Raw genomic sequence first — 24,809 nt, forward strand, 5'->3', positions numbered from 1 at the left:
TTAAGCAGCCAGCTTGTTGCATGCGTTTAGCTAGATTCTTTTCAGATATTGGCCATAATCATCACAACAACTTTGCAAAGTAGTTTATTACACTCCATTTTAAGGTTGAGAAATTGAGGAGAGGAATTTGCCGTGTATCCAGGATTGTCTTGTAGATACCACCATTGGTATTTAAACCATTTGGGTTCTAAAATCCAGGCTCTATGTACCACATCAGGTAGTTTCCCCCAAACTACCCAAATGGTTGAAATTCACTTTCTTAATTCTTAATTCTTTTCTTTTTTAAGACAGAGTTTCGCTCTTTTAGCCCAGGCTGGAGTGCAGTGGTGTGATCTTGGCTCACTGCAACCTCTGCCTCTTGGGTTCAGGCGATTCTCCTCCCTCAGCCTCCCAAGTAGCTGGGATTACAAGTGCCCTCATCACACCAGCTAATTTTTGTATTTTTGGTAGAGATGGAGTTTCACCATGTTGGCCAGGCTGGTCTCAAACTCCTGACCTAAATCCGCCCGCCTCAGCCTGTCAAAGAGCTGGGATTACAGGCGTGAGCCACCATGCCTGACTCACTTCCTTAATTCTTTTTTTTTTTTTTTTGAGACGGAGTTTCGCTGTTGTTGCCCAGGCTGGAGTGCAATGGCAAAATCTCGGCTCACTGCAACCTCCGCCTCCTGGGTTCAAGTGATTCTCCTGCCTCAGCCTCCCGAGTAGCTGGGATTACAGGCATCCGCCACCACACCTGGCTAATTTTGTATTTTTATTAGAGACGGGGTTTTTCCATGTTGGTCAGGCTGGTCTTGAACTCCCGACCTCAGGTGATCCACCTGCCTCAGCCTCCCAGAGGGCTGGGATTACAGGCGTGAGCCACCGCGCCTGGGTCACTTTCTTAATTCTTAATTAGTCAAAAATGGCAAGTGACAGTAAGAGAAAGTGGTAGTAAGGAATTGTTTGAAAAACTAGAAAATAATCTGACTTTACCAGATTAGAGAACATACTCTAGGATTAATGCACACTGAATCTAACACCCTTTGCCTCCCACAAACCAAATATTCAGGAATGATTTTGAGCCATTTGAAAACATTTTGGCTTATGATACTGCTGACTAAGACCTGCCACCTCTTTGTTCCTGGTTAATTTTCTCTTCAAAGCCATTCAAATTTTATGCAGGCTACTCTGTTCAGATGTAAGAATAGCCTCTTTAAAATTTTTGATGCAGTTCCTTAATGAAGCTGTTGCTAAGGAAACCCAGGAAAAGCCCGCTAGCTATGCACATAATAATTGCAACCTCAGAACTTTATGTCAATTTAAGCTGAAAATCAGAGGCACGGGGAGATTTAGGAAAGGCTTTTTAAGCTAGAAGGGGGAAAGTAGTAGGAATGCAGCTTAGCTATGACTGAAACAGTTCAGTCTAGCCAGCAGGGTGCGTGGCTTTCAGAGATGGTTTGTGAGGAATTCATAGTTCTCACAAAGAAGCTGTTGGATGGGGAAGGAGGAAAGTCAAGTTCCTTATTAGAGATAGAAAAGGAGAGAGAGGGAACTGAGACATTTCTGAATGAACAAGAGTCTGGTGTATAGCACCTTGTCTTTAGAAGAGAGAAAGAGGCATGTAAGGAAATCTCTCTTGAGTGAGTAGTCAAAGCTGCAGAGATAGGAGCAAGCCAGGTGGGCCTCTGATGCCCTGCTGGGCTGTGGATGGCAGCTGCCTGCAAAGCGGTGGGAATCTTTGACCCAGTCCTTAGGTTGGAGTTTCAGATCTCCATTTGAAGCCCAGAAAGTGGTGAAAGAGGGAGAGGACTAAAATAAAGGAAAAGCCAGAGCCTGGAGAATGAGTCCCATATCTGTGCTGTGGGTTGTTCTGTTTAACCCAGGAAGGCATTGAGAATGGTGCTCCAGGATGAGAATGGTGCTTCACAGCTTCCCGCATGGGGACATGCCTGCAGTTGGTGCAAATACTTATTTCATGGGCGTTGATATTTATCCCTTTCTATTTATTTATTTATTTAGAGACAGGGTCTCACTTTCTTCCCCAGACTGGAGTGCAGTGGCCGGATCTCCTCTCACCGCAACTTCTGCCTCCCAGGCTCAAGCAATTCTCCTACCTCAGCCTCACAGGTAGCTGGGGTTACTGGCACCCACCACTACTGCCTGGATAATTTTTGTATTTTTAATACAAACGGGGTTTCATCATGTTGGCCATGATGAAGGCTGGTCTTGAACCCCCAACCTCAAATGATTCACTTGACTTGGCCTCCCAAAGTGCTGGCATTACAGGCATGAGCCACCACGCCCGGCCTTCATCTTTATTTTTTTGCTTTAGCTGTTAGGAGCCTTAGAGCTGAGTCTCTAGCTTACCCTTAATAATTACACCTACTTCATGGCAGACATTTTTGTGATTTAACCTTCCCCTGGTTTCCTTTAACTAGAATTCTCATTTTCTCTTTAGACTGATTTTTATCTTTTTTTTTTTTTTTTTGGTTATTGTTGTTAAATTGTATGTGTTTAAAAATTTGATTTTAGATCCTTTTTTAGAATGAGGCAGAATGTAAATAAATGCATAAACAGAGCGTATTACAGACACTCACTGCTTTTAGAAATTCTAAGCTCTTTACCTTAGGGGTTACCTTAGAGCTGAGCTGAATATTAAAGTGATACATTTTTAATAGGAAAGTTTGGTAATGCATGCAGATTCTAGAGTGGGGACTGTATCTTATTAATTTTTTTAGCCACTGTGCGAAGCAAAATACTTGTCATAGACCAGGCACTTATTAATGTTTGTCGGATGCATGAAGTGGAGTTAGCTATGACTCATGCTGCATCCTGTGGCACTCACCAGCGTCAGCACCACTTGCCTGAGCAGCCGTGACAGCAGTGACCTATTGGTGGGTGTGCACACCCGTGTCTGCATTTAATCCGTAAAACCTCCCCATAAGGGATTGCTTTTATTATTTTATATTTGTAATGTATAATATACTTTATTTTTACTTGGAAAGACTTCAAACCTTCAGAAAAGCTGCAGGAGTAGTCCAGTGAACACTTACATGCCCTTCACCTAAAAGGGCAGTGTTAGCCAGGTGCGGTGGCTCATGCCTGTAATACCAGCACTTTGGGAGGCCGAGGCGGACAGATCACCTGAGGTTAGGAGTTTGAGACCAGCCTGACCAACATGTAGAAACCCCGTCTCTACTAAAAATATAGAATTAACCGGGCGTGGTAGCGCATGCCTGTAATCCCAGCTACTTGGGAGGCTGAGGCAGGATAATTGCTTGAACCTGGGAGGCCAGGTTGCAGTGAGCCAAGATCGTGCCATTGCACTCCAGTCTGGGCGACAAGAGCAATGTTTGTCCTTCTGTGTCTAGATTACTCACTTAGCGTCATGTTTTCATGGCTCATCCGTGTTGTAGCACGTATCAGTCCTTCATTCCTTCTATGGTCACGTAGTATCCGCTGTGTGGAGATAAATGTTTTATTTATCCATGCGTTGGTTGATGGACATTAGGTTGTTTCCACTCTTTGGCTATTAAGAATAATGCTGCAATCAACACTCATGTATTTTGTGGGAAAAAAGTTTTGTGGGAATGTACAAGTGTTTGTGGGAACACGTATTTTCAGTTCTCTTGGGTATATATTTCGGAGTGAAATTGCTGGGTTTAACTTTTTGAGGAAATGTCAAACTTTTCCAAAGCAGCTGTGCCATTTTACATTTCTACCAGCAATGTCTGAAGGTTCTAGTTTCTCCATATTCTCATCAACACTTGTTATTGTCCATCTTTTGATGAGAGCCATTCTAGTGGGCATGAAGTGATGTCTCATTTTGGTTTTGATTCACATTTCCCTGGCCACATGTATATCCATTCAAACTTTGTCAAGTTTTTTTTTTTTTTTTTTTTTTTTGAGACAGAGTCTTGCTCTGTTGCCCAGTCTGGAGTGCAGTGGCATAATCTCGGCTCACTGCAACCTCCGCCTCCCGGGTTCAAGCAATTCCCCTGCCTCAGCCTCCCAAGTAGCTGGGTTTACAGGCATACACCACCACACACAGCTCATTTTTGTATTTTTAGTAAGAGGGTTTTATCATGTTGGCCAGGCTGGTCTTGAACTCCTGGCCTCAAGTGATCCATCTGCCTCGGCCTCCCAGATTGCTAGGATTTCAGGCATGAACTACCATGCTCGCCCCATTTCACTTTCTTGATGGTGTCCTTGGCAGCACAAAAGTTTCTAATTTTGGTGAAGTCTAATTTATTTATTTTTTCATCATGTGTCTTTGGTGTTATATATTTAAAAAAATTGCTAACCCAAGATAATGAAGATTTATTGTTTTCTTTTAGGAACTTTATAGGGTTAGTTTTTACATTTAGGTCTGTGACCCATTTTGAGTTAATTTTTGTTCATCATGTGAGTTAGAGGGTCCAACTTTATTCTTTTCATTCTTTTTTTTTTTTTTTTTTTTTTTGAGACGAAGTCTCTCTTTGTCACCCAGGCTGGAGTGCAATGGTGCGATCTTGGCTCACTGCAGCCCCCGCCTCCCGGGTTCAAGTGATTCTCCTGCCTCAGCCTCCTGAGTAGCTGGGATTACAGGCGCCCGCCACCACACCCGGCTACTTTTTTTCTGTGTTTAGTAGAGATGGGTTTCACTGGGTTGGCCGGGCTGATCTTGAACTCCCGACCTCAGACAATCCATCCACCCGGCCTCCCAAAGTGCTGGGATTACACGCGTGAGCCACCACTCCTGGGCTAACTTTATTCATTTATATATGAATATCCAGTTGTCCCAGCAGCATTTGTTGTAAAGACAATTCTTTCCCCATTGGCACTCTTGTGGAAAATTAGTTGATTGTAATTCTTTTTTTTTTTCTGGACTCTTAATTCTATTCCATTGATCTTATGTGGTACTTATGCCAGTACCACACTATCTTGGTTATTATAGCTTTGTAGTAAGTTTTGAAGTTGGGAAGTGTGTCTCCTCCAACTTCGTTCTTTTTGAAGATTGTTCTGGCTATTCTGGGTCCCTTGTACTTCTATGTGAATTTTGGCATAAGCTTGTCAATTTCTCCAAAGAAGCCAGCTGGGATTTTGATAGAGGTTGCATTGAGTCTGTGGATCAATTTGAGGTATTTTGCCATCTTAACAATATGGTCTTCCAATCCATGAACATGAGATACCTACAATAAAGAACCAGCAAATCTTCCTTTTTTCCAGGAAGGAGACAAATTTAGTTGGCAGGCAAAACTTAGAATTTAATTTTTTTGTTTTAATTGATTATTTTTTATCTTGGCCATTTCCTAATAAGAAAGGCATCTTATGTTACTGTCATGTTTAGATTAGGTGTTCTAGGAATCAGTAATTTCATCCGTAGGATATGGGTTTTATTAAGCTTATAGATTGTCTTCTCATTTTTTGGCTTCATCCCTTTCTTTTCTTTTCTTTTCTTTTTTTTTTTTTTTTTTGAGACAGAGTCTTGCCCTGTCACCAGGCTGGAGTGCAGTGGCGTGATCTCGGCTCACTGCAAGCTCTGCCTCCTGGGTTCACGCTATTCTCCTGCCTCAGCCTCCCAAGTAGCTGGGACTACAGGCGCCTGCCACCACGCCCGGCTAATTTTTTGTGTTTTTAGTAGAGACGGGGTTTCACCGTGTTAACCAGGATGGTCTCAATCTCCTGACCTCGTGATCTGTCCGCCTTGGCCTCCCAAAGTGCTGGGATTACAGGCGTGAGCTACCGCGCCTGGCCCCCTTTCTTAATTTTGTATGTCCCTTCAAGGCTTCATTTTAGTTGGTGGCTTACTTTTTTCTTTTTATACCAATTTAATTACAATAAATACTTCTTTTATAAAGCAAACAATATATGGGGACAAGTGATTTATTCTAGTATTTCTTTCCTGTATGTGTTTCACCTTAAATGTGTCATGTATAATGTGAAGATTTGGGGCTGATATTAATTCTCTTAGGGGAGGTGTGATGTGAGCAGGATGGCAGAGTAGGACCTTTTGGCACTTGCCCACCTGAAGAAACAACCTGACAACCATCCACACACACACCTTCACAGGAGCCAGGAAACCAGGCAGGAGACCACAGCCACACCCAGGAAACCAGGCAGGAGACCACAGCCACACCCAGGAAACCAGGCAGGAGACCACAGCCACACCCAGGAAACCAGACAGGAGACCACAGCTACACCCAGGGCTCGCACATAAATAAGAAAAGGTGCATGCAAGAGGATGGGAAGGACAGCCTTGCACCACCGAAGTCAGCCTCCTCCGGCCCCAGGCAGCACAGCATGGAGGGAGACGACCTCCACCAGGGAAAGGAGAGCAACGTGAGTGCCAGGCCTGCCTCGGACCTCAGCACCATGCCGCCCTGATAAAATCCAGCACTGGGCAGGCCCTGTGGCCCCGAACACCAGGCTGGGCCATGGACTGAGCAATGTTTTTTAATGGAAAAAAAAAAAGAAGTATGTTAATAGTTAAAAAGAAAAGAAAAATTTCAAATAATATTTAAGTTTGGAAAATACCTAGTGATTTTTGTTTTGGCAATGTAGTGGTCCAAAAACTCTCAGCACAAGTTCCTTAAAATTCTGATGAAGAAATAAAAATCCCACCATTCCCATCCCTAGCATCTTTCAAAATGCATAGCTCATTGTTAAGAAGGAAAAGGAAATCCTTTTCCCAAAAGCAGGAATTCTGAAAGTCAGTGGGCCTTGGAAGGCAGAGAATGCCCTGCCTAGCTGTGGTAACAGCTTTCAGTGCTCACATAGGAGGATAGGAAATAAACCTTAGACCTGCCCAGACTTGGGAGCTGGATGGCAGACCCATGTGTAAAGCCAAGATCCCCCAAACGACACGCTTAGTAAAAGAATGAAATAGAAAGTATCTCAGTCCTTAAAGTAAGAAGATAAGGAAACTTGATCTTGTTGGAAGGTGTGTTAGGGTTCTCTAGAGGGACAGGACTGATAGGATATATATGTATATAAGGGGGAGCTTATTAAGTATTAACTCACGTGATTATAAGCTTCCACAATAGGCCGTCTGCAAGCTGAGGAGCGAGGAGAGCCAGTCCCAGTCCCAAAACTGAAGAACTGGGAGTCCGATGTTCTAGGGGGGAAAGCATCTAGCATGGGAGAAAGATGTAGGCTGGGAGGCTGGGCCAATCTCGTCTTTTCATATTTTTCTGTCTTCTTATATTCTTAAGTGCGCTGGCAGCAGATGAAGGGTGGGTCTGCCTTTCCTAGCCCACTGACTCAAATGTTAATCTCCGTTGGCAGCACCCTCACAGACACACTCAGAATCAATACTTTGCATCCTTCAATTCCATCAAGTTGACGCTCAGTATTAAGCATTACGGAAGGAAATAAAACCAATCCAAAGAGGGTTTATTTTAAAGTTGTCCTGGCATAAGAGTGACCACAAACTCCTGGCAGAAAAACAGAAATCCTTCTGGAGTGAGAAGCTATGTTCTGAATGAATCAGTGAACAGAAAATATAAAAACGGTTCATGGATAGAGATGTTAGACCCCAAACATACTACTTTTGTCTCTCTCCCAAGGTCTCATTTAAGTATCCCAAAGTATTTGTTTTTTTTTTTTTTTGAGATGGAGTCTTGCTTTGTCACTCATGCTCAAGTGCAGTGGCATGATCGTGGCTCACTGCAACCTCTGCCCCCTGGGTTCAAGTGATTCACCTGCCTCAACTTCCCAAGTAGCTGGGATTATAGGCACGCTCCACCGTGTCTGTCTAATTTTTGTATTTTTAGTAGAGACGGGGTTTCACCATGTTGGCCAGGCTGGCCCAAAGTGTTTTTATAGGAAAGAAACTATAATGACAGTCATATCTGTTGTCACCACGATGTGCTGGGAATTCAGAGGGGAATACGAATGGTCTCCTTCTGCAGAGAGCTCTTTCTGTTTGAGGAGACAGATCTGCAGTGTTTTGTGAGTGTAGTGCTGAAGGCATTAGTCTATTTTGGACAGGCAGGAGAGGAGTTCAGGAAAGCAGTGATGGGGGTGGGTGACGTTTTAGCTGTGTATGGTCTTATTTAATTGGTTTTTAATTTCAGGCTCCATGAGTTGTCATTGGAGGGACTAGATTTTATGGAGAACAGACTTAGAGAAACTCAGAACTTGGCTGGATGTGGTGACTCACACCTGTAATCCCAGCACTTTGGGAGGCTAAGGCGGGCAGATCACCTGAGGTCAGGAGTTTGAGACCAGGTTAGCCAACATGCCAAAACCCCTCTTCTACTAAAAATACAAAAATTAGCCAGGTGTGGTATCAGGCACCTGTAATCCCAGCTACTCAGGAGGCTGAGGCAGGAGAATTGCTTGAACCTGGGAGGCGGAGGTTGCAGTGAGCCCAGATCATGCCATTACACTCCAGCTTGGGCAAGAAGAGTGAAACTCTGTCTCAAAAAAAAAAAAAAAAAATCTGGCATGGAAAGATGAATGTGGAGAAAAGCTGTAGTCAGAGTTCAAATCATCTTTAAAGTACACATGAACACGCTTGCTCACTAAACCCAAAGATAGTAAAAGTAGGCAGTATTTCTTGAAGCCTTTCTTGAAGTATTTCTTGAAGGAGTGGGTTTTTCAGGTTATCCAAGAGTGAATCAAAGGCTGGAACTAGGGTGATCAGGGGTCAAGTGTGGCCTTTGCTTGGCCATCTCTTTTGGATGGTGCATTTACCAAGGGCACTGACTGTTTACAAAGTATCCTTCCTCTAGCACGTGGTGGGTACACCTGGTAGTCTAGGAACCTTCCAGGTACCTGTCCAAGGCATAGGGCACAGCATCCCTGTTTCAGCCATCTCTCTGTCCATCTTCTTCCCAACACTGATTCTTTTTTTTTTTTGAGATGGAGCCTTGCTCTTGTGCTGGAGTGCAGTGGCGCGATCTTGGCTCACTGCAACTTCTACCTCCCGGGTTCAAGTGATTCTCCTGCCTCAGCCTCCCGAGTAGCTGGGACTGTAGGCACCCACCATCACTCCTGGCTAATTTTTGTATTTTTAGTTGAGATGGGGTTTCACTGTGTTGGCCAGGCTGGTCTTGAACTCCTGACCTCAGGTGATCCGCCTGCCTCAGCCTCCCAAAGTACTGAGATTACAGGCATGAGCCACATTGCCTGGCCCCAATACTGTGATTCTTTATGGGCCTATCTCCTCTACTACTTCATTAATTTTTGATGGATAGGGTCTTATTGAAGTTTTTGTTTTGTTTTCTTTCTTACCTTTGAATGATTAAAACTGAAAATGGATCCAATTACTTTAGGCAGATGCTTTTTAAAGGAAAATCCTTGGTGCATGCCTCATATTCCTATTCCGGGATGTAAGAAAGTAAGTTAGGTTTTTTCCAAACTTTTTTGATAGAACTAAATGGAAAGTTTGTATAATTTTGAAGACGTCTTTTCTCTCCGGGTAATTATGGCTGGAAATAGCTGGTGAGAGAAGCAGAGTGTGTTTTCCAAACCTGGGACTGTGTGGGGCCCACTGTTTCCCATCCTGCATTCTTCCACGGTCATCACTTACTTGAGTGCTGCCACCAGGCTGCCCCTATGCATCTGTCACGCCTTGTTCTTCTAGTCACTGCAAGTGCCCACGTTTGAGAAGGCTAATGAGGATTAAGGCATTTTCTGAGCATCTGTGGCTGGTTAACTTGGGGTTAGAACCTGTGGTTTCAAAGGCATTAACTAACAGTGATAGTTCTGTTTCTTGAACACTCACCGAGAGTTTTAGGCTTATGCTTAGTGTTCGCATTATTTTATTGAGTCTTTTCAACAACTGTAATTAGATTTGATGATCCCTATTTCTTAGGGATAATGCAGATGTGGCCCTGGAACTCAGGACTTTACAGCTCCAGGCTGTATTCCTCCCTCTCCATCCTGCCAGAGACAGTCCTGTGTCTGGAGTTTCCCTCTGATGTTATCACTTTATTTCTTGTTAACAGAATAAAGCAGGTCTAAACTTACTTTCTACTTGGAAATGGAGTAGTGAATTAATATTCGGATCCCCCAGAGTCTGCCTTGTGAGTAAACCTCCTTGTCTTGAGGAGTCTTGGAGCCACTTCCGTTGGAACCTCACATAAACATCTGGGCCCTGAACTCGGACTTCGTGACTGTGCAGCCTGTAGAAAGATTAGAACAAAGATGTGCCGATTAATATTCCCTAAAAGAGCAGCAGGTTGGAAATGAGTTTGGGGATTTCATCTCAAGATTTCTTGAGGATCTTGGCCTAGCTTTGCCTGGGACCGTTTTGTACTCCCTGGCTCCTTGTGCCATAGGTGCCTGTGTTGACCAAACATGGCTTTGTCCCAAGGCTCCCTGGGCTCACAGCTTCTTAGTCAAGTGTCTGCCTAGTGCCCAAAAGCAGTTGCACTTGAGCTTTTCCCATTAAGGAACCGTTTTAGGGCTTTGAAGTGATGTCAATTCCATTTGCAATATAGTGTTTATCATTTGATTTCTTATTACACTAAAATGATAAGAGGAATGAAATAATATATTACTGATCATAGTATCACAACCTTTCATCTTAGAGAGAATCAATGGGAGTTCTAACGCATTGGAGGCCAAGGCATGTGACCCTCCCGGCTGTCACCTTTGTTTTAGATGTTGGCCTCTTTAAGGGCACTGGCTAAGATAAGTATTTGTCTTCTCTTCCCCAACATCTTTTATCATGTTTGGCACAAAGTGGTGCAGCTGAAGGTCTGGGCATTTCCAGATTTGTGATAAAGGTGTTAAGTACCCCCACCTCTTCTTCTTCTTCTTTTTTTTGACACGGAGTTTCACTCTTGTTGCCCAGGCTGGAGTGTAGTGGCACGATCTCTGCTCACTGCAACCTCCGCCTCCCGGGTTCAAGCAATTCTCCTGCTTCAGCCTCCCAAGTAGCTGGGATTACAGGCATGCGCCACCACACCTGGTTAATTTTGTATTTTTTAGTAGAGACGGGGTTTCTCCATGTTGGTCAGGCTGGTCTGGAACTCCTAACATCAGGTGATCTGCTTGCCTTGGTCTCCCAAAGTGCTGGGATTACAGGTGTGTGCCACTGTGCCCGGCCAACCCCTGCCTCCTTTTTACAGACCACCTCCACCTCCTCCCTGGATGCTGTCCTCCCGCACTGGGGCCTCTGTTTGCTGCTGTACTGTGCACTCCTGGAAAGGGACAGGCCATGTCCTACTCAAATTTGAATATTCATGGACCATAGACCTAGACCACAACTTCTAGATGAAAACATAGGATATCCTTGTGACCTCGGGCAAAGGTTGTCTAAGAGTAGGACATAGAAGGGCACTAACTATAGAAGAGAAAACTGATAAATTGAGCAACATCACAGTGAAATGCTTTCACTTATTAAGACTCCCTTAGGAAAATAAATTGGCAACAGACTGGGAGGAAATATTTGCAAAACGTGTATAACTAAGGACTTGCATTCAGAATATATACATTACTCCTACGACTCAGTAATAAAACAAACGGTCTAATTTTAAAACCTGTCAGAAGATTTGAACAAGCACTTCACAAAGGAAGATATACCAGTAGCCAGTAATCATATGAAAAAGGTTCAACATCATTAGTTTTCAGGGAAATGGAAGTTAAAGCCACCAGAACATCTAAAATAAAAAAGATTGATATCCTCATATGCTGGTGAGCAGGTGGAGCAACGGTGATTCTCACACGTCGTCGGCGTCGGCATGAGCTTTCACTCTAGGAAAAGTGGGGGTGGCAGAGATGTGACATGTACATAAATAGTACGGGAGACACAGAAAGGACATTATGGAGCCCAGCATGGTTAGGAGAATTTAGGGAAAGAAGCGGCAGCTTCCAGCTGAAGGGTGTGAGGACGAGCTTCTTGCAGAGGGTGGCCTTGGAACCGAGGCTCCAAAGGGAGAGTCAAACGTGGCTGTGGAGGGAGCGCAGGAGCAGAGAGCCTGTGCGCCCCGGCGGCGTCACCTGGTGCACTCCACCTCATACGCTTCCACCCATGATTCTGTGTCAAAGTGTATTTCACTGGACTTAGAGCAGCTATTTTGTTTCTTTGTTCATTGATTTATTGTCGTCCTCCCCACTGATTCTAAGCCAGGGGACTCGCCCGTCATTAGCATGGAGGCCCCCAGGGTAGGGGTCTTAGCCTGTTTTGTTCACCGCTGTATCCCCTACCACAGAGTGGCTGGCACAGAGTAGGGGTCCAGTAAATATGTGTTGACGGAATGAGCAGACAAATGAGTTAAAGTTGTTCAGTTTGGTGAGGTCATAGGTAGGCAGTGGGGCCTCGAATTCCCAGAGCAGGTTGGGCCTGACTGAGGAGGGCCTGGCATGCCCGTGAAGGCATTTGGCTCCGTTTTACAGTCCTGGAGGGGTCTAGTGGTTTCAAGATGGGGATTGTCTTAGTCCGATGAGGCTGCTGTCACAAAATGCCACAGACTGGGTGGCTGATAAACAATAGAAATGTACTGTGCACAGTTCTGGAGGCTAGAAGTCCATGATCAGGTGCCAGCGGGTTTGGTGTCTGGGGAGGGCCCACTTGCTTGTTCGTAGACCGCCATCTTTTCTCTGTGTTCTCACATGGTGGAAGAGGTGAGCTAGCTCTTTAGGGTCTCTTCTTATAAGGGCACTAATTCCATTCGTGAGTGCTTCACCCCCCGACCCAATCACTTTGTAAAGTCCGCACCTCCTAATTCCATCACCTTGGGGGCTAGGCTTTCAACGTGTGAATTTTGGGGAGGCACAAACACTCAAACTGTGGCTGGGGTGATGGGCTCTGAGCCATGTCTCAGGAGCCTTAGTCTGGCATGGGTGTATGGACAGGCGAAGGAACGTGGAGAAGTGGTACGAAGACAATGCCAATTCCTCTTCCAGATGAGGACTGACGAGGGCCCCAGCGAGGCCATGGCAGTGAATGCAGAGGAGAGGGGATGGAGGGAGGGTTTGGAGGCCCAAGTTGGAGGGGTGTTCAAGCTAAGGCTCTGTACTCACAGAAACATCAGGGAAACATTCATCATCCAGGGCAGAGGAGGGAGAGAAGTGCTTCCTTAAGCAATGCTCCTGGAGCAGCAGAGTGGGCTCTGCCTGCCTTCTTCTCTGAAGGCAGCTGTGTGGTGACCAGGGCCCAGGCCCAGAGTCAGGTCTTGTCCCTGATACTTCTTGGCTGTGTGATTTTGCACCAGTGATTAATGTGTCCCTGAGCTGTTAATGTCCTTATATGCCAGCTCACAGGATGGTTGTATTGAGTTAATCAGGTACCTTAAGTCTGCTGCCATACAGTAGGTGCTGAAGAAACAGAAGTTGTCGGCTGGGCACGGTGGCTCACACCTGTAATCCCAGCACTTTGGGAGGCTGAGGCCGGCAGATCACTTGAGGTCAGGAGTTTGAGACCAGCCTGGTTAACATGGTGAAATCCCGTCTCTACTGAAAGTACAAAAATTAGCCAGTCATGGGGGTGTGCGCCTGTAATCTCAGCTACACAGGAGGATGAGGCAGGAGAATCGCTTGAACCTGGGAGGCAGAGGTTGCAGTGAGCCTAGATCGCACCACTGCACTCCAGCCTGAGCGACAGAGTGAAACTCTGTCTCAAAAAAAAAAAAAAAAAAAAAAAAAAAAAAAAAAGAAAGAAAGAAAGAAACAGAAGTTCTGATTGCTCCACTACAGGGTTGTTGGGAGGATTCAGTTGGGTCTTGGATGAAAGAAAACTTTTTGTAAACCCTGAAGTCTTAAGTCTAATTTCAATGGTATTATTAGCAATTCATTACCCAGTTACATGGTTCTGTGTCTTCTTGTGTTTTAAGAGTTTTTGTGTTTGATGAAAGACCTTGATAAAATCCGGTTGTGTAGATGAACTCTTGTTCCTTTTCTTTTCTTTTGTAAAGGAACTTAAAGTAGAGGTCTCAGATTTGTAGCAAGTACCTTTGTAGCAGAGAATCCGGGCTTTATCAGCAGGAGGACGGGCTGCACCTGCAGCCATGGCTGGGGAAGGTCTCAAGCCACCCGGCGCTGCCCTGGGGCCTGTGCCCTGCACTGCTCACCAGGCATTCCCTCTCCTTGATGTCTCCTCAGGTCTTTGTTTTATGAAGAAACATTTTTAATGTGTGCTTCTTTTTTTCACTTATACGTTTCTTTCAAAAGCTTTTTACTTTTTCTCTGTGCTTCAGCTTTCTGAGGAGGAGAAAATTCAGCGCTACAGCGTCCTCTCCGAGCTCTACGAGCTGATCGGCTTCCATCGCAAGTCTGCGTTCTTCAAGCGCGTGGCCGCTATGCAGTGCGTGGCCCCGAGCATCGCAGAGCCTGGGTGGAGAGCCTGCTACAAACTCCTCCTGGAAACGCTCCCCGGCTACAGTCTGTCGCTGGATCCCAAGGATTTCAGCAGAGGTACTGGAATCCCCTTGCTGGCGCTGAGGTGTTGCTTTCTGTCGGATGATCACATGCTGTTCAGCCCCTGCCCTGAGTGGCAGACATCGTGGTTGGTGCTGGTGGCTCCAGAATGAGTAGATCCCTGCCCTGGAGTTGGGTGCCTACTCTAATCAGATTATAGGAAAAAGTACTGGTGCTTTGCCTTGGGGCTCGGATTCTTGAATCTTTATCAGTAGGAGTCGTTTCTTGCCTTTGAGTTCATTGGCGTGGTGTGTCATCATCAATCAAACACTGGAAATACCTAATGAATTTTACTCATGAGATTTAGTTAGGTTAGCACAAATCAATGAACCCAGAATAAATATCCTTGGGTATATGTGTATACCAGAGCTATGCATTCAGCAGTAAATTCTTATTGTGAAATATTAATGCAGGGTAATATGTATTAAAAATAAAGCTATCAATCAATCTAATAACAAATATGTACAAGGATAATGCCCAGTATTAGACAAAGTCTGATTAGAAGGAGAAAAAACATTTTTTGGGGCCAGGTGTGGTGGCTCACTCCCGTAATCCCCAGCACTTTGGGAGACCAGGGCGGGCGGATCACTTGAGGTCAGGAGTTTGTGACCAGCCTGGCCAACACGGTGAAACGCTGTCTCTACCAAAAAATACAAAAATTAGCTGGGTATGGTGGCACGTGCTTGTAGTCTCAGCTACTCAGGAGGCGGAGGCAAGAGAATTGCTTGAACCTGGGAGGGAGAGGTTGCAATGAGCTGGGATCGTGCAACTGCACTCCAGCCTGGGCGACAGAGAAAGACCTTGTCTCAAAACAAAACAAAACAAAACAAAACAAAACAAAAAACAAATCAAAGAAACCATTTTTGAGGGGTTGCTTTTAGATGGGGAACATACAGCACTTTTTCTTCGGTTCAAGCCTAGAGCTAGTGAAGGTATAGGCTTCTAACAGGAAACAACTGAGATGTCATCTAGGTTCATTTCCCATCACGGCAAAAATGGGTTCTTCAGCATCCTTTTTTTTTTTCCTGAGACAGACTTTCACTCTCGTTGCCCAGGCTGGAGTGCAATGGCACAATCTTGGCTCACTGCAACCTCCGCCTCCCAGGTTCAAGTGATTCTCCTGCCTCAGTCTCCTGAGAAGCTGGGATTACAGGCGCCCGCCACCATGCCCAGCTAATTTTTGTATTTTTGGTAGAGACGGGGTTTTACCATGTTGGCCAGGATGGTCTCGAACTCCTAACCTCAGGTGATCTCCCTGCCTTGGCCTCCCAAAGTGCTGGGATTACAGGCATGAGCCACAGCGCCCGGCCTCTTCAGCATCTTTTTAATGTGGTCATGTGCATCCATTTCACTGGCCTCTGCTGACTGGAGGTGCTCATGGCTTCATGATGAATCCAGTTCTGCTTTTGGATAATTCTGATAGGGCTCTCCCCAACATTGAATTTCTCCTTACTTTCACCTGCTAGAATATCTGAAGATGTATCTGTTGGACTTTTTTGTACTTTGATTCAACAGGTAATTCATTATACTCCGGTCCCCATGCCATGTGGTGTGTTGGGTGAGTGATGCAATGGCAAAGGAGACAGTTTCTGCCCTCTACAGTGGAAATAAACAGGTGCCTCTCACATGTGACAGCTTCCTGGTGTTTGCACAGAGCTCTCAGGTCCTTCCAGAACCTGCTTCTAACTTACATGTCTATGGTTGCTGTGACAGTCACTCCTAAGTCACACTCCCCAGACTTCTTACTGTTCAACCATCTTCCCAAGGCAACACTTATATTTGATAGAACCTCAAATCCGATTCTCAGGATGCATTCTGATTAGCTTCGAGCAGGGGTCAGCGAACGTTCTCTGTAAAGGACCAGATAGTAAATATTTCAGGCTTTATGGGCCACACAGTGTCTGCGGAAATGACTCGACCCTGCTGTTGTGGTGTGAAAGCAGCCACGGACAGCACGTAAACCACGAAACTGTGTTTACATTAGTACATGGTGGCCAGATTTGGCATGGCAGCTGTACTTTGCGAAATCTGTGGCTGAGAACACTGTGGTATCGGAAATCATTTATTTATTTTTATTTTTTAGAGATGAGGTCTCGCTATGCTGCGCAGGCTGGCCTCAAACTCTTGGGCTGAAGTGATCCTCCTGCCTCATTTAAAAGGAGGGCACTGGGTTTGGAAGAGAAAACGCAGATTGAGTGAGTAATATAGCAGGAGGAGAGTCAGGCGGGCAGTGAAGGGGAGTGAAGGGAGGCTGGGGATGGAGTGTACGCAGCACTTTAGCCTCTTATTTCTCTTCAGGGAAGAGAACTAGACCTGAGGAGAGCTTTTGCAGTCTGGGGAGGGCACTTCTGCTCTTGACTGCTGTGGTCTGGCCTGAAGCTATGCCAGGAGAAGCTGAGGCCCTGCGTGCAAGCAGATGTGTTCATGGTTGAAAATCCCCCAAGTCCCATCCAGTTCTCCATATGAATCCCCAATTTTTGTGGGTTTTTGTCTCTAGAGCCGAAGAGATCCTGCCTCTCTGGAGCCACAGGGGCAGGCGGAGTGCTCATGACCGCTCTGGGCAAGTGATAAAAGCCTGTGGCGCTGTGCGCTCGGGTGAAATGGCTGAGATCTGCCAGGGAGTTTGTGTGTTCACCCTCGACATGTCAATGGTGTCCAGCATAAAGCAAGAACCAAGACGTCCCTGCAGAAGAGAAGGCCTGCTGGAGAGGGTCCTGAACTCTGCTCTTGACCTCTTGCACTCAGGATCATCACCAATAGCTAAGACAAAAGCAAGGGATAAAATCCAAGTTCAAAATGAACTCCACTAACAGTATGAGTCCAATCATCAGCACATCCAGCACGGACAGATGTCAAGCCCCATGTTTAAAGAAACCCTAAAAACCATGACGGGGTGCAGAATAGAGGAGACTTGGCGAGGTCATACACAAAGATGGATGAGGTGTACTCTGAGATGAGGTTTATAACAGTTTTTCTTTACCTGCCCTCCCTTTCTCTAATTTCCTTTTCCTCTGTGTTCCCTGGAGGGATGGGATGGAGCCTGTCTCCCCAGCCCTTGTTTCATGATTGGCACCTTTAGATGGACCATGAGGATGTGTGAATTGAGGCTGATGACCCACTTACCTCCTGCCCCTGCAGACGCACAGACTTCCCCACTGTCAACACCCCATACCAGGGTGGTACATTTGTTGCAATTGATGAACCTATGTTGACACATCATCATCACCCAAAGTTCATAGTTTACATTAGGGTTCACTCTTGGTGGTGTACATTCTCTGGGTTTTGACAAATGTGTAGTGACGAGTACCCACCATTATGATATCATACAGAGAAGTTTCCCTGCCCTGAAAATCCTTCGTGCTCTGTCTTCTCATCCGTCCCTCCCTGTTACCTTCTGGCAACCACTGACCCTTTTACTGTCTCCATGGTTTTGCCTTTCCCAGAATGTCATATAGTTGGAATCATACAATATGCAGCCTTTTCAAATTGGCTTATTTCTCTTAGTAATATACATTTAAGTTTCCTTCATGTCTTTTCTCAGCTTGATAGCTCATTTCTTTACAGTGCTGAATAATATTCTACTATCAGAATATGTCACAGTTATTTATACATTCATCTAATGAATCTTGGTTGACAGCTTGGTTGCTTGCAAGTTTTGGCAATTGTAAAGCAGCCATAAACATTCGTGTGCAAGTTTTTGTGTGGACATAAGTTTTCAGCTCATTTGGGTAAATATCAAGGAGCATGGTTCCTGGATGATATGGTAAAAATATGTTTACTTTTGCAAGAACCCGCCAAACTGTCTTCCACAGTGGCTGAACCATTTTGCATCCCCTTCAGCAATGAATGAGAGTTCCTGTTGCTCCACATCCTTGCCAGCATTTGGGGTTGTCAGTGTTAGATTTTGGCCATTCTAATAGGTGTGTAGTGGTATCTCGTTGCTTTACTTTGCAATTTCCTGATGACATGTGATATTCAGCATTTTTCTTACACTTATTTGCCATCTGGATACCTTCTTTGGTGAGATGTCTGTTCAGATCTTTTGCCTCCTTTTTTTTTTTTTTTTTTTTTTTTTTGAGACGGAGTCTGGCTCTGTCGCCCGGGCTGGAGTGCAGTGGCCGGATCTCAGCTCACTGCAAGCTCCGCCTCCCGGGTTTACGCCATTCTCCTGCCTCAGCCTCCCGAGTAGCTGGGACTACAGGCGCCCGCCGCCTCGCCCGGCTAGTTTTTTGTATTTTTTAGTAGAGACGGGGTTTCACCGTGTTCGCCAGGATGGTCTCGATCTCCTGACCTCGTGATCCGCCCGTCTCGGCCTCCCAAAGTGCTGGGATTACAGGCTTGAGCCACCGCGCCCGGCCTTGCCTCCTTTTTAATTGGGTTGTTTGTTTCCTTGCTGTTGACTTTAAGAGTTTTTTGTATGATTTGGATGACAGTCCTTTATCAGTTGTGTCTTTTGCAAATATTTTTTCCCAGTCTGTGTCTTATTTTCTCATTCTCTTGGTATGTCTTTTGCAGAGCAGAAGTTTTAAATTTTAATGCAGTCTGGCTTATCAATTCTTTCTTTGATGGGTTATACCTTGGGTGTTATATCCAAAGAGTCATTAGTATACCTATGGTCACCAAGATTTTCTCTCGTGTTAACTTCTGGGAAGTTTGTATTTTCTCATTCTGCATTTGGGTTTATGATCCGCTTTGAGTTAATTTTTGTGAAGAGTGTAAGGTCTGTGTCTAGCGTTATTTTTTTTGCTTGTGGATGTCCAGTTATTTCAGCACCATTTATTGAAAAGACTATCTTTGCTTCATTGATTGTCTTTGCTGCTTTGGAAAAAGACCAGTTGACTATACTTGAGGTTCTATTTCTGGGTTATCTCTTCTGCTCCATTGACCTATTTGTCTGTTCTTTCACCAGTACCACACTATCTTGAGTACTATGGCTTTATAGTAATTCGAAATTAGGGATATTTTTATTTATTAAAACAATTTTATAATAGAATGATTTATATTTCTTTAAATCATTCTATTATAAAGACACATGCATGCATACATTTATTGCAGGACTATTTACAATAGCAAAGACATGGTATTAACCTAAATGCCCATCAGTGATAGACTGGATAAAGAAAATGTGCTAATGTACACCATGGAATACTACACAGCCATAAAAAGAATGAGGTCATGTTCTTTGCAGGGACATGGATGGAACTGGAGGCCATTATTCATACCAAACTAATGTAGGAACAGAAAACCGAATACCACATGTTCTCACTTATAAGTGGGAGCGAAATGATGAGAACACATGGACACATAGAGGGCAATAACATACACGGGTGCCTTTTGGAGGGTGGAGGGTAGAAGGAGGGAAAGGATCAGGACAAACAACTAATGGATACTAGGCTTAATACCTGGGTCACAAACTAATCTGTACAATAAACCCCTAGGACACAAGTTTACCAGTGTAACAAACCTTCACTTGTACCCCTGAACTTAAAAGTTGAAATAAACTGTCCTTATTAGATGTTACATAAAATTGATTGTTCGGAAAAGGTGATTGTTCACATTTTCTTCGCTGTTTCTCGGTATTTTAGGTGACATACCTGGAGCAGCTGCTGTGCTGGGCAGGGTCGCCGTGCAGTTGTGGCCTGTGTGGGGTGCTGGGCCGTGCTTGCCAGCCATCTGCGGCTCACAGCTGGGGGTGCACTCAGACGAAGGGGCGCTGTTGCCTCCCACAGGGACTTTCCGGGCATGCCTTGCTAAGCCTGGTGCCTGCAGGCTGCGTTTGCCTACGGGGCGTCTCTTTCTAATCCACGCCAAGGCTAGCTGTGGCCTCGTGGTAAATGGTTTCACATGCGTAACCTCGTTTCTTACAGCCTGGTGAGTGGAGACCGCACGTTCCACGTGCCATGTGAGGGCCCAGGGCAGGCAGGGTGCAGTGTTACTCCTGAGGTCGCACAGCTGGTGAGAGCGCAGGATGCCATTACTGACCAGCTGTGGGATGCTGGCCGTGTCCCTGAGTCCTGTGTGCCCACTTTCTCATCCGTAAGCGAGGCACTGGTTTACACTAGTTTACTGGTGGAGGTTGTAAGGATTGAATTGGTCAGTCCTTGGGAGGTGCTTCGGATGGTGCTCAGCAAATGTTAGTGGCTGTTAGTCGAATGAGATCTTTGGTCAGGTCTAGTGTGCTTCCCGTAGCATCCCCTGAGGCCAGCGTGAACGGGGTTTGCAAGGCCCGTCCCTCCCTGGCTCCCCCAGAAGAAGTGTGTGTTGCTAGGGCAGCCTTCCCTGGCCTTTGGTTGTGGATGAGGGCCAGGGAGGGGCCTGCCCTAGCAACACAGTTAATTTTGGACAAAATAACTGGACAAGCCCTAAAACTTGTAGGATTTACATTTTAAAAGGCTAAGAGTGGCCAGGTGTGGTGGCTCATGCCTGTAATCCCAGCACTTTGGGAGGTTGAGATGGGTGGATCACTTGAGGTCAGGAGTTCGAGACTAGCCTGGCCAACACAATGAAACCCTGTCTGTACTAAAAAAAACACAAATTAGCCAGGTGTAGTGGCTCATGCCTGTAATCCTGGCTACTCAGGAGGCTGAGGCAGGAGAATCGCTTGAACCTGGGAGGTGGAGGGGTTGCAGTGAGCCGAGAATGTACCACTGCACTCGAGCCGGGGTGACAGAGCGAGACTCCATCTCAAAAAAAAAAAAAAAAAAAAAAAAAAAAGCTAAGAGTTACTGGTGGAGGAGGAGAGATTAGATCCCAGAGTCTCAGCAGGGGAGAGTTGGGTGTCTAAGCTCATTTAGGCTGGATTCTGGAGAAATTTGATTGGGAAGGAGTAGTGTTTAGGAAGAAGAAAGAGTTTTTAAAGCAATCACACTACTGCTTTGTAGAGTGATGAGAAAGTGTGTTTTAATAGATTTCGATGTGCACTTGTGAATGGAATCCCCATTTGCTGTGCTTTTGAGAGACTTCAGGCAAGATTTAAATTGCTTTTCAGTTCCTTTTTTTTTTTTTGCATCCTTTGAATATAACTCCAGGCTGGCTTCAGGGTAAAAGCAAGCCTCCTGAGCTCTATGCAAGTTGTCTTAGGAGTTGCCTTCATTCTCCTTTTTTCTTGTCCTGGGGCCAGTTATCTATAACATTTAAGACTGCATCAGTCTGAGCTCTTCTGATGCCTCTTGCCTCCTTCGGGATGCTCTTCCCTATTCTTCCTGCCTCACTCCCAGTCATCCTCAGGTCACAGCTGGATGCCATTTCTTCAGAGAGGTCCTCAGTGGTCCTTTCAGTCTTAAGTGGAACTGTTTTATTTTTCTCTTTCATCGAACGCTGTTATTTTTCTCTTTTCATTGAATTCTCTTGTTCTTCCTTATAACACTTCTCATGATTTGTAAGTACATCTGAAAAACGTTTGGGGCTGGGAGCAGTGGCTGACGCCTGTAATCCCAGCATTTTGGGAGGCCGAGGCAGGCGGGTCACCTGAGGTCAGGAGTTCAAGACAAGTCTGGCTAATATGGTGAAACCCCGTCTCTACTAGCTGGGCATGGTGGTACACACCTGTAATCCCAGCTACTCGGGAGGCTGAGGCAGGAGAATTACTTGAACCCGGGAGGCAGAAGTTGTGGTGAACCGAGATCGTGGCATTGCACTCCAGCCTGGGCAACGAGAGTGAAGCTCTGTCTCAAAAAAAAAAAAACAAATATCTGTGTCAGGAGGAGACATTTGCCATTATTTTGTGAAAGAGGCTAGAGAAAGAAGGTGACTGGCTGAGATTAAATAATGTAAAAATGATAAATGTCAGCTGACTGTGTGTTTAACAAAACACAAAAGTCACTTTAAACCCCATCTCCAGTGTGGCTCTGGACTGCTTTAAATAGCTCCCAGAGAATTTAATGGAAATCTACTAACACCCTGTATCTGTGAATAAAAGGCAAATTGTCTGTATTCTCAGGTCCTAAAATGTATTCTGTCTTTTTCTTGAAATGAACATTTGCACTAACTGGTTATAGACAGTCGAGGTAGGAACACTGATGCGTGCTGTGTGTATTTGCTGGCTTAAGGGGCCACTTAGTATCATTTAAATCTTATTTGTGCTGCTGTCTATGAAGATTTTTGATCATGCCTTTTGCTCAAGCCTTTTCCTGGACAAGGGATTAAATTTTGCCTAGGAACTCTTATGAAAGAAAGAGACTGCTAAGGCAGATGGATTTGCTAAAAGGCAATAGTTCATATATATAATAAACCTCCAAATTGGTGAACTTTTTAATTACAAGAGTATTGAAAATTTTATCACTGGGTCATATGCTACAAATCTGTTTTCAGAAAAATAATTCACATTTTATAGGGAGAGCACTTTGAGCCACGTAGAAATTATGGCTTGTACACTATTTACTGTTAAGAACATTTATACTCGGTCTTACTCATAATCGCCCGTGGTAGGAACTGGATCATTATCTATTTTTAAAAGAATCAGCAAAGTGATATTTGCCCAATTCCTATGTGAGAAAACCTTCTAGATATGGTAGTGTTGAGATTAGTTAAATTGGGTCTTTCTGAATTCATGGCTAGGTTAGTCATGACATTGATTTCAGCTTCATAATCTTTAAAAAAATCTCTTCTTCATTTTGGCATTTGGTCTTGGCTTCTTTTGACAATATGGAATATTGCAGGGACTCGTCTTTCTCTCCTTTCCTGCAGTTGTATGAGAAGTACTACCATTTTATATTCCAAAAGATGTCACGAAGATCAACTACAGAGATATAAAGTAGTGGGTTTTTTTTATTTTTATTTTTTTAAGTGTGTGTAGGGTCAGCTCCAAGGATTTCAATGAGAAGTTATGAAGAAATACTTTAAATATATACAAATTAGAGAGGATAGAATAGAATAATGAGTCCATTGCCCAGATTAAATCATTATCAAGATTTGACCACACTGGCTTTATTTTTACTTTATTTATTTTTTGTTGAAGTATTTTATAGCAGATCCCAGAAACCACATCACTGTTCTCCTTCATAGCTGTATGCATGTCCACAACATGGGAGGGTTTCCTTTCATCAGCTTTGCATCTTGATCTACATGCATGTTAAGTACCAACTGTGTTATCAGGCACCCTGCCAGGCATTAAGGACACTCGAATGGATAAGACCAAACCTGTCTCCCAATGAAATTAAGGATCTATGAGAGAAACAAAAACATGAGATTACAGATGCCTTATGGTACCTGCCAGATAACTCCTATGAGCTGAACTTTGTGCAAAATACAGTGGAAATATAGAAGAGGGACTGGTCGGCTGTACAGGGCAGGGTGCTGAGAGAAGAGGTCAGGAAGGGCTGTGAGTGGCGGAACTCTTGGGGCAGCGTCTTCAAATATCAGTGGGCAAACAGAGAAAGGTTAGGATAGAAGGAAGGGCCCCTGCTATTTGCATTAGGGAGGAAGCATCCCTTCTTATTCTGCTTGCTCGCCAGTCAGCATCAGCCGAGCGCCCAATCTCATGCCAGGCCCTGTCCTGGGCATGCAATAGTAAGTAACACACAGTCTTCAGGTACAGGAAGTCATACCTGAATGGGGGGATTTTGACACACAAGCAGGTAATTTTAATACATAACCTCAACAGGGATCTGAGAAAATGGAGGACTCATTCTTAGTGGAACAGTGGAACAGGATGGATCATTAATCATGTCACAGCTAGAGTCAAAGTTGGCCTGTGTGTTAACCACATTATATTCATTGAATAATAATATTAGTAGCAACTAGCATTTATTGAGAACTTATGATAAATACACTGCTGAAGTGCTTTAAATGGGTTATTGCACTTAAACCTCACAACTTTGACTTGTACTATGACTACTGTCTCCGTTTTACAGTTTGGTGTGGCCCCCTTCTCATCGAGGGTTCACCCCAGAGGTCACCTCCTTGCCCACCTACCCTGGCTGACGCAGCACCACTCAGCCCCATCAGCCCTCACAATTACTGTTCGTGTTTGTCCCAGCATCCACCAGCACGCTGTTTCCCAGGGCTGAGGCCTAACTCTTCCCACAAGAGTGTCAATGCCATGAGAGCAGGCCCTTCATCTCCCTGCTCGTTCTCCTGAACCTGCCCTGCACAGTATTGTGTTCTCAGTAAATACTTGTTAACCAACCGTCGTGAGCTATTATGGACTTTCAGTGCATGGCAGTTTTGTCGGAGTTTGAATGAGCCTTTATGTGTTTTCTCATGGTCTTAAGTTTTGGATCAGCTGGAGCAGTGATTAGCCAGTCTGTGTGACTGGTTATTAGAACTATTGGTAGGCTGTGTGTGTTAACACAGGTTGGCTGGGAGCAGTGGCTCATACCTGTAATCCCAGCACTTTGGGAGGCCAAGGTGGGAGGATTGCTGTAGGCCAGGAGTTCAAGACCAGCCTGGGCAACATGGGGAGACCCTGTCTCTACAGGAAAAAAAACAACAACAAAAAAACATAAAATAAAATTAGTTGGGCATTGTGGTGTATACCTGTA

The 24,809-nt window shown here is 44.8% G+C and overlaps 2 protein-coding genes across 8 annotated transcripts in view; one reads left to right on the forward strand and one right to left on the reverse strand.

Moving 5' to 3' along the window:
- CHRAC1 (chromatin accessibility complex subunit 1) overlaps window positions 1-24,809 on the reverse strand; it is an 873,427-nt gene that overhangs the window by 125,426 nt on the left and 723,192 nt on the right. The window lies entirely within an intron of this gene.
- TRAPPC9 (trafficking protein particle complex subunit 9) overlaps window positions 1-24,809 on the forward strand; it is a 723,405-nt gene that overhangs the window by 71,312 nt on the left and 627,284 nt on the right. For all 4 annotated transcript variants that reach the window (XM_050800232.1, XM_050800231.1, XM_050800230.1 and 1 more), the window contains one exon: window positions 14,109-14,325. In XM_050800232.1, the coding sequence (XP_050656189.1) occupies window positions 14,109-14,325 (217 nt within the window). The remainder of the gene's footprint in view (window positions 1-14,108; window positions 14,326-24,809) is intronic.

Source organism: Macaca thibetana, chromosome 8 (assembly GCF_024542745.1).
Source record: "Macaca thibetana thibetana isolate TM-01 chromosome 8, ASM2454274v1, whole genome shotgun sequence".
NCBI classification, from domain to species: domain Eukaryota; kingdom Metazoa; phylum Chordata; class Mammalia; order Primates; family Cercopithecidae; genus Macaca; species Macaca thibetana.